At 55.4% G+C, this 15,570-nt stretch overlaps 1 protein-coding gene across 1 annotated transcript in view; it reads left to right on the forward strand.

Moving 5' to 3' along the window:
• GLI2 (GLI family zinc finger 2) overlaps positions 1–15,570 on the forward strand; it is a 256,360-nt gene that overhangs the window by 204,215 nt on the left and 36,575 nt on the right. The window contains exons 4-5 of the mRNA XM_030801294.1: positions 10,332–10,534; positions 14,319–14,504. Of these exons, the coding sequence (XP_030657154.1) occupies positions 10,332–10,534; positions 14,319–14,504 (389 nt within the window). The remainder of the gene's footprint in view (positions 1–10,331; positions 10,535–14,318; positions 14,505–15,570) is intronic.

Raw genomic sequence — 15,570 nt, forward strand, 5'->3', positions numbered from 1 at the left:
AGTGGTCTGCTGAGATCTGTGTACTTGTGGATTCAGAATAGACCTTGGGAATGTGGGGCGCAACACTTGTCAATCAGGTTTGCAGCCACCTGCCCCCTCACTACCTGGGTGCATGCGGGGCCCAGGCCAAGTCTGCCTCAGACCCCCAGCTCCCCACACCTGCCCCCTCACTACCTGGGTGCATGCGGGGCCCAGGCCAAGTCTGCCTCAGATCCCCAGCTCCCCACCATCAGTGCCATCAGAGGCCCATGCTCAGTAAACATTGGCTGATTGGGGGGAGTGATGTGTGGACACAGACACAGATCAGCAATGAATGTCTGGAAACTGTGGCCTCAGCTCCTGTACACAGAGCCTCCCCATGAGGACAGGCTGCCACCAGACACACAGTAGAGTGCAGATTGATAAAAGACATGGACTGCACTTCAGTTTGAGGAAGGGACAGTTTTCCATTGTTTTCCAAGAGAATTTGCTGTATGGCTCTTAAAAAATGCAAATCCCCTTAGTACATTTTGGAAAGGACTTGATTTCTAGAACTTTTTTAAACAAATGTATGGGAAACACGGTAAGCAAGCTTGCCAATGTACAGTTTCACCTACAAAACCAAACAACAAAACCCAAACCAACAAACGAAAACCCTGGGGAGGAGATTGAATTCCATCCAGAGGAGCGTTCTGGAGCTCTGTTTCTATTTGTGGGTAGAGCCAAGGGTGGCAGGAGCTGGCCTTGCTCTCCAGGGAGGCCCTGGGAGAGCAGACACATGCACGCCCTGTCCTGGCAATAAGAAGTTCCAGTTTGGGGAGGAAGAGATGCAAGGCGAGCTTTGGGGACTCCAGCTTCCTTTCCAGCAGGTCAGTGGGCCCAGAGGACGCCTGCCCAGCATTTCTGAGAAAATGGGCACCTGGCCCTGAGCAGCTCGGCAACAGCAAAAAGGTCCCAGCGTCTCCACTCTGGAGCTCCGTGGACCCCACCCATGGCCCTGTGATCCTGGTGGGTGGTAGGCATCTTGGCCCAAAGGCAGGGCTGGTGTACACAAGCCAGCGGTTCCGAAGCAGGAGGAAATGGCATGCTGGGGCTGTGTGCTGGGTGGATTCTGGCTATGGGGAGTCAGTGACCATGAAATCCAGGCGGCGGGTGGGAAAGCCCACTCCGCAGCCCTGTGCACATGGGGTGGGAACGCAGGGCTCAGACACCTTCCTCCCCCCAGCATAGGAGTTCCCCTACCCTGCCAGCCTGCCTCAAAGGGAGCATCTACTGGAACCTGGTTACTCCGAGCAATAATAGGAGCCCTGCCAAGAGTTTAGTCTCAGAAGAACGATGGCACTAGTGACGGTGATGTCTGCCACCTCCCTAGGGCCAATTCCAGGCCAATGCAACACGCTTTCCATGACGAGTTCATTTCCTGGGGCTGCTGTAACACGGTACCACAAACTCAGTGGCTTCAAACAATAGAAATGTGTTCTCTCAGTTTCAGAGGTCAGAAGTCCAAAATCAGTATCACTGGAACAAGATCGAGGTGTCACCAGCGCCGTGCACCCTCAGAGGCCCCCAGGGGAGACTCTGTCCTTGTTTTTCCCAGCTTCTGGTGCTGCCAGCATTCCTTGGCTCCTGGCCATTTCCCTGTAGTCTCTGTCTCCCTGTCACATGGCCATCTCATCTTCTGTGTCTCAGATCTTACTCTGCTGTCTAAAGACCCCATGATGGCATGTAGGGCCCACCCGGGTAACCCACAATCTCATCTCCAAATCCTTGTCTTAATCACATCTGTCAACTCCCTTTTCCCAGTAAGTTCTTGTTCACAGGTTCCGGGGCTGGAACATGGACATATCCCTGGGAGATCTCATGAGCCCCCCACGTGCCTTCCCTCTGCTCCTCACAACAGATTTGTAAGATCACTATTGTAACTGTTCAGAGAGGGCACGTACGTGCTCCCAGGCAGGAGTGAGCTGAGGTGAGCCGGGACCCACGTCTTCCGCAGTAGTGTCTGTGCGGACACGCTCCCTGCTTCATTCATTCATTCACTCACTCATTCGTTCACTCACTCATTCATTCATTCATTGATTCATTCAGCAGACACGTATTTGAGCATTCTCTATGTCCCTGGCATGTGCGGAGCCAGGTGCAGGGCCAGCGTGTGAACAGAAACGGACACAGGAGACAGGATGTGTGTGAGCTCGCAGCTGAGGATATCTGGTCATCAGCTGAGATGGACGTGCTCAGGTCAGGGGAAGGAGCCACCTAACACAGAAGCACCGCAGGAGGATCCTGACCTTGACCTGGGGCTAGGCGGCACCTTGGGTGAGAGGTCCCTGAGCTGGCACGTCTGGGAGGAGAACAGGGTTAACTGGGGGAAGGGATGAAGAGGGGAAGGGCATGACTGGAGGTGCAGACATCAAGGGGCAAAGCTGTGAGGGGCAAGCATGGCCAAGGACCAGAGAGTGGCATACAGGACACAGCGGGGAGAGGCAGGCCCTGGCCACATGGGATTGTGGCCCCTCGCCTGCTGCCACTGAGGTCATAAGTCACCCTGAGAAGCAGGCAGGTGGTGAGGTTTGTAGGCTTATACCCCCAAGTGACTGGGCCTCCTTTTCTCTTCATCAACAACAGCCTTTGGACCAGTCTGGGGGCAGCCAGGTCCCCGTGTTCCCACCTGCTGCCACCGCTGGCCTCACTGTGGTCATGCCCCTGGTGCTTTGGGACTCAGCAGTGCTGTCTGTTAAATGGGACATGAAGGACCTGTTCCTGCCTGTGTCGGGCCCCACTGACCAGCACAGATCTCAGAGCAAAGCCATCTCTGGCATGCCAAGGGTGGGCTCCTCCTCTGACTCCAACCCCTGAGTGGGACAGCCCGCCCTGATGGCTGGTGCTGAGTCTGGGTGAGTCAGCAGCCCTCAGCTCCACATTGTTCAGCTTCTCCAAGCAGGCACTGAGGCTGGGGTGTGGGGGCCCCAATCCCTGCACTTCCTTCCCTTTCTCTCACACCTTAAGGAACACGCCGGTTCTTGCCCCCGCACCTTGGCTCAGGTGGTGCTCAGGCCAGATGCCCTCCCTTCTCCTCCCCAGCCCTCTAAGTCTTACTTGTTTCTCAAGCAGAAGCTACACACCCTCCAGGTACACTTCCCCCATCATTCTCACTCCCAGGGACAGCACCCACTCTGAGGGTCTGGCATGCTCCCTTAGGCCCGGCCAGCTGCATGCTGAGTTACCCATGGCTTTGCAGGGTGCTCATTACCCAGATCTTTTATCTCCCACCAAAAATCTCATGGCAGCAGATGGGGAGGGGTCCTAGGATTTGATGCTGAAAGGTGTGGCCTGGGTCTGCTCCACTCTCTGAGCCGCTTCCATTTGCTCATCTGCTAGATGAGGGGGTGAGCACTAATTGAGCACCTACTAAGTGCCTGGTGCTACACTGCATGCTTTCCATGCTTGGCTCGTCCTACCTCACAGCTGCCCCACCTGCAGGCATGGGATCCTGAGGCTCAGGGCACATAACACTGAGGCTGCAACAGCACCAAAGCCATGATTCAGACCCAGATCTGTGACTTCAGAGTCCAGGTTCTGCTTATCAGTGGGGGTGGCCCCCTCAGTCTGCACTGCCCCAGAGTCACCTTGGGGACCAGCTGAAATTAGGCCTGCCAGGGGACCACCAAGCCAACCTTCTCGAGAACTGAGACAGCAAGGGTGGAGCCAGCACAAGCCTGCATCTGGGTGGACCATTAGAGATGTCAGTGCCCGATCCGACTTCACAGAGGCAGAGAGGCTGGCCTTCTGCTCCTGCTCAGGCACCTCCAGCTCTGCAGCCGTGGGCAAGTCACATGACTTCCTTGAGTCTCAGTTTCCTGGTCTCTAAAATGCAGATAATGAAATCTGCCTTGCAGGCTTGCTGGATGTATTGCACACAGTAGGTGTTCTGCAAATGCTGACGACTTTGTCAGCAGCAGCAGCGTCCCTGTGGCAGCATCCACAGAGTTAACACAGCAGCCATCCAGTGACACCTCAGTTTACTTTATCCGTTCTCCCTTTTCCCCTCTTCCTTACTTCCATTCTTTCTTACTTCCCCTAGACACCATGCTGACCCTTGGGCCTGGTCCTGAAATCCCATCCAAGGGCTTTGCCAGGGATCTCCCACTAGGGAGGGAGGGAAAGAGGGAAGAGGAAGGATCCTGCTAAGGAGAGGCCTTTCCTGGCTCTGCCTGCAGCCTCCTGGGGCAAGGACCCAATCACGGCCAGCAGGCCAGAACCAGCATCGGGAAGAAGCGTAGGCGTCCTCCACTGCGGCAGAGTCAGCCGTGAGGCCGGGCTCCTGCTGCTTGTTGCTGCTGCCACTGGTCACTAACACGTGCACAGCACACACACACACACACACACACACACACACACACACGAGGAGAAGGGGCTTTGGTTGGTTGTCCTACTTACCCAGAGTCCCCTGCTTGTGCCTCATGCCCAGACACAGAAGGACATGCCCAGCTGCACCCTCCAGCCTCGGCCACTGTGGGCAGGATGTCCAGGGACCCTCTCCTGTTCTGCAGGTGGGTGGGTGGACAGGCCCGCGCAGTCACGGCTGGGGTCTGCCTTGCAGGGTGCCAGGCCCAGGGTCATTCTGGGTAGTGGGAGGCTGTGTGGGTCAAAGCCTGCCTTGACAAGCCTTGGCAGTTCCCTAAGACATAAAAACTTAACTCCAAGTGATTTAAACAAATGTCTTAGCTTACATAAATGAGAAGGCCAAGGATAGTAGCTTTAGACAGAGGGACTCAAATCAAGAAACTGGCTCTTCATCTCTCAGCTCTGATGTTCTCTGTATCATGTTCTTTCTTGGGCTCTCCCCTGCATGGCCTCCAGCAGCCCCATGCTTGCACCCTACCAGCTCAGCAACCCTTGCGGACAGAGAGAACCAAAGATTCTAGCCAAAGCTTCTGTCTTGGGTTCTGAACTGATCACAGTACTGGCGATATGGAATATGTTGATCAGCTGGGCTCAGGCCATGTGTCCCCTGCCCAGAGCAGCAGAAGGGTTCAATATAGACCCAGCCCAAAGCACTCTGTGGGCCACAGCCTGCCCCTCAGGCGTAACCTTCACACACACACACACACACACACACACACACACACAGCTTTGTGTTCCACCCTTTCTTTGCACACACTACTTCCTTTGTTGGTAATGCACTACCTCGTGAACTCCTGTTCATCCCTCAAGACCCAGCCCTAATGTCACCTTCTCTGAGAAGCCTTCCTGCACACTTCCAGGCAGTTAGAGAATCACTCCTCTGCTGGAGCCCTTATCATACTGCCTGGTAATTGCCTGATTTCATGGGTCTGCCCCTTTCCCCCTGGGCTCTGAGCTGCCTACAGGTCCCTAGGCACAGCTCTGTTGGGAGTGTGAAGAAATGTAAAAAGGAACAACTGGTCAGATCAGGCTCAGAGGAGCTCAGAGCTGGACTGAGGGGAGAAGGCAATGCATAGGAGCGGTGTCCTGAGCTGAGCGGCCTGCAGAAGGGCTGGCTGTGCCACTGGTTGATTGTGCCATGGGAGTGTGTGAGGGTGTGCACGTGTGTATCTGTGGTGTAGGAGACTGTGGCCATCTTTTAAATTGAGCTCATGTAGCCAGCTCCTCCTCCCATCCTGAAGGCCGTCCCTTTGAGTCTCTGCCCAGCTGTCAGAATTCAAGGCCTGGATGGCCGCAGCTCACACCAAGGCTAGGTCCCTGCAGTACAGCAGTGTGGAAATGGAAGAAAGGGAGGTTGTTGCTAGGATCAGCCTGAAGTGGTGGCTCAGACTTCACCAGTAGTCGCCTTCCCTGGTGAAGTCTCCATGACTCGGTCGTCTGCTCACTGGCGCTGGCAACACCCAGGCATGATGAGACCCTTGGCTGGGGCCTGGGATGGGGGCAAGTGTCCAAGAAAGAGGGGCGCTGGACCCTGAAGGACCTGCTGTGTGGTTTGGCAATGCTGGCATGTTTCAGGGCTGCTGGGAAGCACCCTCAGGCCCCACATGCATGTGTGATGCTGGCAGTTCTGCCAGTTCTGGCCCATTCCTCTGGCTGTGTTTGGTCTGTCAAAATGACCATCTCTGGGAACATGTGTGCCCTAGATCCTTAGCGGTCATCACAACACAGTGGGGTTGGGGGTTCCAGCTCCCTACCCAGAGTGGGGTGGGATTGTGTGTGATGACCAGGTAGTGGTGGGGTGAGGACTGGAGACAGAGAAGGAGCGGAAACGGTGGGGAGAAAGCTCTCCTGCCCTCAGGAACTGCCCCCACCCTGATCCTGCCCACACCCTGAACCCTGCTTACCACCAACCAGTGTCATCAAGAACACCCACTTCCCTGCCAGGGCACAGGCAGGGGCTCCAGCCCAGCCCCACCTGGGTTGGTTGTGGTTCTACCACCTGCTATCTGACACCCTTGGCCAAGGGACCTAGCCTGTCTGGGGATGTTCCCATCTGCAAGATGGGCATGAAGTGCCTGTGTTGTGAATGTTTTATTTGAATTCACAAAGGAAATATGTGCATGTGCCCCACCGATGGCTGGCACACAGTCAGCCCTACCCTGGGGAGATACCAGGTAAGAGCACGGCTGTGATCTCACTGGCCCTGTGCAAAAGAGACATCTCGGGAGGCTTCCTGGAGGAAGTGTCTAGACAGTCATTGATGGCTACGTTGGCCAGTGGGCCTGTCTCTGGTATTGTGTGCCCTGGGTTTCTGGGCCAGCAGATACTCTATATTCCAAGTTGGCTTGTTGCTGAGAAGAGAAGGAAAAGGAGTTAATGCATATAAACCCCCTACCAGGTGCCTGGCCCTGGTCTTTTCACACCACCCTGGTGAGGCACCAGAGAGGAGCAGCATTCTGGCTGAGGCCACACAGCTAAGCGGGAAGGATTAGGAAGCCAGTGCCCTTGAAGGGACAGGCAGTGCCAGGTGCAGCATCCTGCCCCACCCCACTGCATTCCGAGAGCATTTGTATCTGCCTCCGGGGGATGGCTCTGTGGCTCACATCCCCCTCTTCAGGCCTGGCACTGAAGCCTTCCCTGGCACAGGAGAAGAGCAAGGGTTGCTCCGTACCCTTGAGTTCGACCTGTCGTGGAGGCTGGCCTGTCTCTCCGCTGCCCCTGATAGAATCTGTTCTGGGATACGACAGTGGCCTCTTCCAGCTTCCTGTCTGGTCACACCAAGGGAACAGGCAGTCCTGGACAGCAATGCTGTGATGGGGCAGGCAGCACCTGGATGAGGGAGTCCCAGCCTGGGAGTGAGGCCCACTGGAGGGGGCTCCTGCTTGCCTCTCACTGGCCGCACAGCGTGGAGAATGACTCCCCTGTCTGGACGCAGTGTGCTCATGGTCAAGTGCAGTGGTTGGTGCCATTTTTCCATACCCACCTGCAGGGCACACAGCCGGTGCTTACTTCATGGGGGCTGCCATGAGGAAATAGTCCAGGCACCCCTGCAGAGACCCCTGGATGTCCCTACAGAGCCCAGGGCCTGAGAGAGGAAGAGGCTGCGCTGGGCTGCCCCTGGGCTCCTGATTCCCTTGGTGATGCTTGCGGTGGGAAGGAGGAGGTGGAGTCTACCTTCCCCAAACGGTGGCAACTGCTCTGTGGAAGTGAAAGTCCCAGCTCCTCCATGTGTGACCCAGGCCCCACCTGCCATCTCCAGGCCTAGCTGCCTCCATGGCAGCCCCAGACAGTGGTGTGCATGTGGCCATGACAACACCTCACTCCGGGCCTCTCAGGAGAGGCTCATCTGACCAGGGGGATCCGGGTCACCTTGGACAGACTGGGCCTGCTGTGTGGCCTCACCATGTAGCTTGAAATCCCCATGTGATCACTGGCTATCGCAGGGGGACTCAGCTGTGGTTGGCACACCCCACAGGGCAACCCTGGTGCCAGGGAGGCTGGCATTCCCGGGACCTGAGCAAGCCACCTAGGGCCACCGGCATCTGATTACAGGCTACTGTGACCTCAAACCCTGGCCGGCATCCTGCAGGCTCTGGGAACCTGCCCTGCCTGGAGTGTCTGGGGAGGACCGAGAAGTCAGGACAGAAGGTACCTCAGCTATTCTCTCAGCCTGTAGACACCCTGCATTTTGCTGAGCCACACTCAGCCTTCCAGAACTTGTATCCTTCAGCCCAGGTCTGCCCCCAGGAGCCATAGAGAGGTGATGTTGTCCCAGAGCCTTCTCTTCACAACCCACCCATCCCGTGGCAGGATGTGAGCGTCATCCTGCTGCAGTCACAGGCCGGAGCCCACAGGACCTGCCCTTGTCCAGGGGTGCATCAGTTTGGTCCCACTTCTCCCCTCCCAGGCACACACAGCAGCCCCTGCCTAGGCTAAAACTATCTGTTAAGCTCCCTGCATTTCGTGCAGTTCCCATGCAGAGGCACCCGCCTCTACAGGCAGGCTGTGAGTGAGAACGTCTTGAGGTTGTGACTTGTGACTTATTCCACAGTCTCCCTCCCATCAAGCTCAGTGGCTGGCACACAGACATGTGGCTGTCACTGATTCTGAAGGTACCTCTGAGCAGCTGCATGGCATCAGTTCCATGCCAGGTGCTGAGCATGCAGAAGAGCCTCTGACATGCCCTGCTGCCAGGCAGAGCTCCGGAACCTGGCAGATGCACCTGTCAGCCTGAGCCTGGAACAGTGCACCCTAGGGGAGCAGAGGGAAGGGATCTTGAGCCAAGAGAAGGGGCTTCAGGGAGGGTGCCACCTGCTGGGCTGACAGGGATGAGAAGGAGTTTGCCACCACAGTATAGGGTGCGGGAAGGCATTGGAGGCCAAGGATTGGTGTAGGCAAAAAGGCAGAAGCAGGTTCTCGGGATCTCCATGAGTAGGGCAGTCATGTCTGCTGAAGCTAGACAACCAGATAGCAGAAGACTCCCTCCAGGCCCGGGATAGCGGCCTCCCAGGCGGAAGTTTGTGAAACCCAGATGTGAGGACATCTGGATGTCACCTGTTTGGGTCCTGGTTTGTACTGTACTGTAAGCCCAGTTTTCATGCACTATTGAGCATGATCAGTAATTATCTCTGGTTTGCTCAACCAACAGACAAATCATTTCCTCCCTGAAATAACCAATTCCAGCAGTGGCCTTTCACACGTCCAGCATCAATCCAGTGTGAAGATTGTGAAGGTCTCCCGGACAATGCTGGGTTAGCCCTCAAAGTGTGGTTCTAACCCTCTAACAGCAGTTCTCCTTTCATGACTGCCTGCTGTGTCTCTGGCACAGTTTTGGGGACATTCATCCTCATGACAACCCTATGAAACAGACACGATTATGATCCCCATTCCACAGATGAGGAAACTAAGGCTTGGAGAGGTTACAGTGTGATTTGGCTGGGATTCTACCCAGGTTTGTCTGATTCTAACACGCTCTTTTCTTTGCACAATGTCAAATTGTAGACTAAAGAAATAAAAATGAAATCTTGGTAAATGTGGTTGCTGGTGACTTAGCTGTGGTTTTGCAGCTGCTTCACCATAAAGTCTGATTCATCGTTAATGAGTGAGTTTTGGAGTAGATTACCTCAAAATACACCTGCAGCTGCATAGAGGCCCCAGGTCAGCAGGCCCGACATAAGGGCCTGAGGTCACATCGAATGGATTCCATGACTCTTAGTGGGCAGACTTGGGGACATGGGGGTGGGCCCTGGCCATGCCAGCCCAAGCCAGCGGCACCAAGCCCAATGCACGCCTGAGAAGGGTGGTTCTGTTAGCGCTAGGAGGAATTCCATGGAAGGAGAGCAAGGAGATATTCCAAGATTTTAGTCAGGGCTCATCAATTTCAAAACTCGCCTTGAATCCTGACCCTGCGGCCAAGCTGGTCACACCAGCAACCAACCATCCAACTGAAGCCAGAAATTCTCCACTTGCAGGACATCTCCTGATCCCTCTTTTTCACATATCCCGTTAGCGGTATGAGCTCTTTGCGTTTTACTCGTAGTATTCGTATTTTCATATTCATTTTGATACATGTTTCTAGCATGCAGGCCTATGCCCAGCCCCGAGGAGGCACTGGGGAAGCCGCAGTGCAACTGTGATGTGTGGGCAGCCTGCTGTGCCTGTGCTCCAGCAAGTCCAGTCGCGGGTGCGAGGTCCATTCTCCAGCGTGGGACTGGCGGGTGGGCCCATGCACCAGCATGGAGCTTTCACTCTGCATTCGCTGGCTAATGCTTGAGAGTTCAGACTCTAATTCACAGATGACCAGGGGATGTCGGTGTAGCAAATAATAAGTGCAGGTTGTTCTGTAAAGTCTTTCCAGGAGAGACAAGGACTGTCCGTGTCGGTTTTGGGGTCTTGGTGGGGTTCCCTCTGTGTCCTCCTTCTTAGACGGCTGCCCATTGTCTCTGCAGGCCCCCTGCCCTCAGCGGCAGCCCTGTCATCTCTGACATCTCCTTGATCCGGCTTTCCCCGCACCCGGCTGGCCCTGGGGAGTCCCCCTTCAACGCCCCCCACCCGTACGTGAACCCCCACATGGAGCACTACCTCCGTTCTGTGCACAGCAGCCCCACGCTCTCCATGATCTCTGCGGCTAGGGGCCTCAGCCCCGCTGACGGTGAGTAGGGTATGGGGGTGGGGAGGGGCAGCTAGGGCACTGGGGCAGGGCGCAGCCAGCCTCTCTCACACTAACACTGTCAACTCCCCAGCCTTGGTCCCCTTGAACGGTGACCAGGCTGGTGTTCCTTCACACTACTTCCAAACAACAAGTTTTGGGTTTTATGCTCGTTAAAGATCCCTTGGTAAGCACTCTTTTGCATGCAAACCATATATGATTTATTGTAATAATGACAGTAAGGGTCTATCCAGGTAGGTCCTGTGTAGCTGAGAGCCACTGGTTGTAACCAACCAAAGTCTGCAGAAGCTGGTGTTAGGAAAGGGGATGTTGTGTCGGGGTGTCTCATGCAGAAGGAAGGCGGAGTGGGCTGGCTGCTGCCTGCGTCTCTGTTAGATCTGCCCCCTTGCGGGTTAACACAGGAGGCCTCCAAGTGGCGGCCCAGGCCCTGGGGCTCTGGGGATGAAGCTGTGGCATTGTGTCTCTCAGTTCAGATGCTTGAGAGAGAACATTGATTGGCCCGGCTCAGAGATCAGATGGCCACCCCGGTGTGACTAATTTCAGCCAGAAAAGGGCAGGGTCATATGGTACAAATATGTCTTTATATGTATAAAACAGATCTAAAGTTTTACACTTCTAGTCCCCACCCACCCCACCCACAGACACATGCAAACACATATTAGTAACCCAGACATTTGGGGGCCAGTCCCACCCATGCCATCTCCCTGGGAAGTGCACCCCCATCCATAGCATGGCATGGCCCCGTGCCGCCCCTGACAGTGCTGTTAGCCACTCATTGTCCCCATCCTTGAAAGCAACCAAGTGCATCTTCTCAGAATACACGAAGCTAAGACTTGACCTCTCAGGCTAGAGGACATCTGCAACTTGAACTTCAGAGCCCCATGGGCAGAGGCTCTGGGAAATGTGGTCCCAGTGAGTCTCTTATCAGTACCAGCATTCTCCCGGAGAGGAATGCATCCTCTTCCAGCTGGGGGGTGTGACCATAAGTTGAAGTGGAGGCCTGGCTCTGAGTATGTGCAGGCTGGAATTTCACGATGAAAAGGAGGCATCCAGTTTTCAAATGTGCAGAAAGACTCCCTGAGGTGTTGACTCATCTTCCTGGCATGGAGGTTTGCACTTTGCCTGGTCCTCACCAAACAGAAACCAAACAAGGCAAATGGCCGTAGCCAGGGGGCTTGAAAATGGCTAGCCGGAATGTGGCACCATTCTGAAATGGCCCCTCAAGGTCAGAACTCAGCCCTGAACTCTGCGTGTGTCCCCTGTGTGGCCTTGACCAAGCTGGGGTGCCCTGAGGCCTGTGCTGCCTCTACACCTGGCTGCTGTCTTGTGGACAGTGGGCCCAGCCCTGTCCGCATCACTCCTGAGGTCCCAGTGCTGGGATTACAGGCGTGAGCCACCATGCCCAGCCCATGATGGGCTGACCACGAGTGAGAGGACACAGGTCAGGTTCCAGAGTCTGCCTGGCTCACGCTAACACTGTCAACTCCCCAGCCTTGGTTCCCTCGGACAGTGACCAGGCTGGCGTTCCTTCATACTACTCCTGAACAACAGGTTGATGCTCACACCTAGTATGGCAGCTGAGGGGTGCCCCCCAAAACACAGGTCCACATCCTAATCCCCAAACCTGTGGGTATTCCCTCCTTTGGAAAAGTGGTCTTTGCAGATGTCATTAAGTTAGGTCTCTTAAGCTGAAGAGATCATCCCAGATTATCCGCACAGGCCCTAAATCCAATAACAGGTATCCTTACGAGAGACACACAGAGAAGGCAGACACATTCATGCCCACCCAGGGACACACACAGAGTCACAGAGGAGAAGGCGATGTGAAGTCAGAGGCACAGATGGGAGTAATATGGCCACAAGCAGGAAGCCGGCAACCAACAGAAACTGGAAGAGGCGAGGAACCACCTTCCCCTTGAGCCTCTGGAGGGAGTGTGGCCCTGCCAGCCCTTAATTTCAGATTTCTGTCCTCCAGAACTGTGAGAGAATAAAGTTCTGTTGTTTTAACAACAGTTAACACAAAGTTTATGCTAATCTGTTATAGCGTTTACCCCGGGAAACTAATACACATGGTAACAGGGCTCCCAGGGAAGAGGCAGAAGGAACCTGGCTGCTCTCCCAGGGCTAGGGCCAGACGGCCGGTAGAGATGTCTGTGGGAGGAAGGAACAGAGCACCCTCCTGGAGATGCTGAGGAACCAGGGACGCTGTATTCCCCCGACTGCAGTGTAGCCAATGAAGAGCTGGATGGGCTGGGCACAGTGGCTCATGCCTGTAATCGGATTTTGGGAGGCCAGGTAGGAGGATCGCTTGAGCCCGGGAGTTCAAGGCTGCAGTGAGCTAGGATTGCACCACTGCACTTCAGCCTGGGCAACAGAGTGAGATCCTTTCTCTAAAAAAAAATTTTAAAAAGGAGCTGGGGGTGGTGAGACAGAGCTGCCCCTGGAGGAGAGGCCTTCGACTGATGGATCACCATGCTATGCATTAGTTCAAGATAAACACTGAGGTAGCTCCTGGAGCACCCATGTACCCATTTACAGCCCCATGACATAGCAGGGACCTGGCTAATTTGTATGGCCCTGACTCCCACAGGAAGTAGACCAGATACGCCAAGGCCTTATCAGCCCTTGGGCTACTAAGTGACCAAGGATGGCAGATTAGGCTCAAGAGCAGCTGGCAGGAAGTCTGAATTCGAGTCCTGTGTGCCCTGCTCAGTACCAGCAGAGCCTGCCATGTGAGGTTTAGAAGCTCATCAGCAATCCAAGGCAGTGTTGGCCAGGCCACGTGTGACTGGGGACAAATGGAATCTCCAGGGAAGGTTTTGAGGGAAGGTGGGTAGGCAGGAAGGAGTAGGGGAGGGAACTTTAGGCATGGACAGGGGAGGCAAAGGCTGTGGGCGATCAGCCTGGCTGGAGGCCTGGACTCTTGGGAGATGCAGCAGGAGATGGCGAGAAGGAGGCAGAGGAGGATGGCAGCTTCCATGGCCTGGTCTCCTCTCTCTGCCAAGCGCATAAGAGAGCTCTTTTGGAATTTGTCGAGACTGCTAACAGAGAGGCCATAGTGCACAGTGGTTAGGAGCTTGCTTCCTAGATTCAGACTCTCCTCTTTGCACACCTGTGGGCTCTCGATGGGGGTGCTAGATTTCCAAGCACCCGTTCGTTTCCTGACACCACCTTGCTGAGGGCCAGCCTCCCTCAGATGCTCTGAATTTCATCCTCGCTGCCTCTTTTCCTAAGCCCTGGGCAGGGCTGACCTCAGGGTTGAAGCAGACAGCCCCAAGGCTCTGCGCTGCAGGGATAAGGATGTGTGCAGACCAGGAGCTTTATCTGGCCAGGCCTGGCGCCCCGGCAGCCATGTCACCCTGAATGTTCAGGCACAGACTGATCTGGCCCAGCCGCGTGCCGCCGAAGTGCCTCTGTTTGCACCTTCTTTTAACTTTGAAGACTCTGCTGGACTATGGATCCTGTTGGCCTGGGGCTCCGGGATTCTGAGGGGCATGGAGGCAGAGGAGGGACAGATTGTTAATGAATCTAATGAAAAGGGGGAGTACGGAGATCGGGGTCTGGCCTCCTTCAGCAGCAACACCGCAGCTCATGCTGGCCAAGCCCAGGCCCAGCACAAACAGTGGGGCAGTGGGGGAAACTGCCGAGGAGAGAACCCCCCACACCAGGTGTGCATTTCTCTCTGCTTTTTTTTTTTTTTTTTGGCAGGAGAAGGTGCAGCCAGTGCCAGGTTCTGATGGCTTCTTTCTCTCCCCTCTGCCCACAGTGGCCAAGGAGCACCTTCAGGAGAGGGGACTGTTTGGCCTTCCTGCTCCAGGCACCACCCCCTCAGACTATTACCACCAGATGACCCTCGTGGCAGGCCACCCCACGCCCTATGGGGACCTGCTGATGCAGAGCGGGGGTGCTGCCAGCGCACCCCATCTCCACGACTACCTCAACCCCGTAGACGGTGAGTGCTGGCCCCGAGGGGCTGAGGATGGGGCTAGCAGATCTCCTCTTGAGGCTGAGAAGGTCACTCACTGTTTCTTTTGGGGACAAGGGCCCTTAAGGAGAGGTCGGGCTGTACCCCAATGCCTTCCAGGATGGCTGTCCACAGGCACTGAATCTTTGGACAACACTTACTGAGTCACCACAGGCCAGGAGGCGTTGTAAGCATCGCAGACACCACAGCAAACGAAGCTGGAACTTACAGTGCGATGTGGAGAAACAGATGCTAAGCAGCTCTAGGAATTACATATGAAAGTAGCCAATTACAAATGAACTGGGGAAACAAAGCAGGGGTGGGGGAGCTAGCGCTGGGTGAGTGGGGTGCAGTTTGGAATGGGGAAGTCAGAGGAAGCCTCACTGGGAAGTTGAAATCTGGGGAGTGAGTGCTCCAGGCAGAGGAAACTGCAGTGCAAAGGGCCTGAGGCAGCAGTGGGCCCACCGAGCTCAAGAAACAGCCAGGAGCCAGTGCCGGCAGTGAGGGGTGGGAGTGGGGGTGAGGCCAGAGTTTCCAGGCGGGGTCTTGCCAGCCAGTGCACCTCGGAAGAGACTGGCTTTCACTGGAGATGAGGCTGGGCAGAGGATAAAAGAGAGCTGACTGACTCACAGAAGGAATCTCCTTACATGCTGATGTGAGAATTGATTTGGGGGCAAGATGGAGGCAGGAGGTCCAGTTGGTAGAGGTGGGGAGAAGGGGCCAGGTCTTGGGAAGACCGTGAAGGTATAACCACAGGATGTGCTCCCAGCTAGAATGTAGAGTTGAAAGAAAGAAAGGGAGTTGAAGTTGACCGCAGGGTCTCGGGCCTGAGCATTTGAAGGATGGAGTAGTAACTGAGCTGGGAGGCTATAGGTGGGGCCGTCTTAGAAGGGAGGGAAGTCAGGTATCCTGGGTAGATGAAGCTTTTGGTGCCTGTTAGACACCAAGTCCTTCCCACCCACCAAATGCCATCCTCACAGCTGCTTTCACAGGGACACCTGTGACCCTCGGACCATGAGCCTGGGGTCAGCATGGAGCCCGTCTCAAGGAATAG

This window comes from Nomascus leucogenys, chromosome 20 (assembly GCF_006542625.1).
Source record: "Nomascus leucogenys isolate Asia chromosome 20, Asia_NLE_v1, whole genome shotgun sequence".
NCBI lineage: Eukaryota > Metazoa > Chordata > Mammalia > Primates > Hylobatidae > Nomascus > Nomascus leucogenys.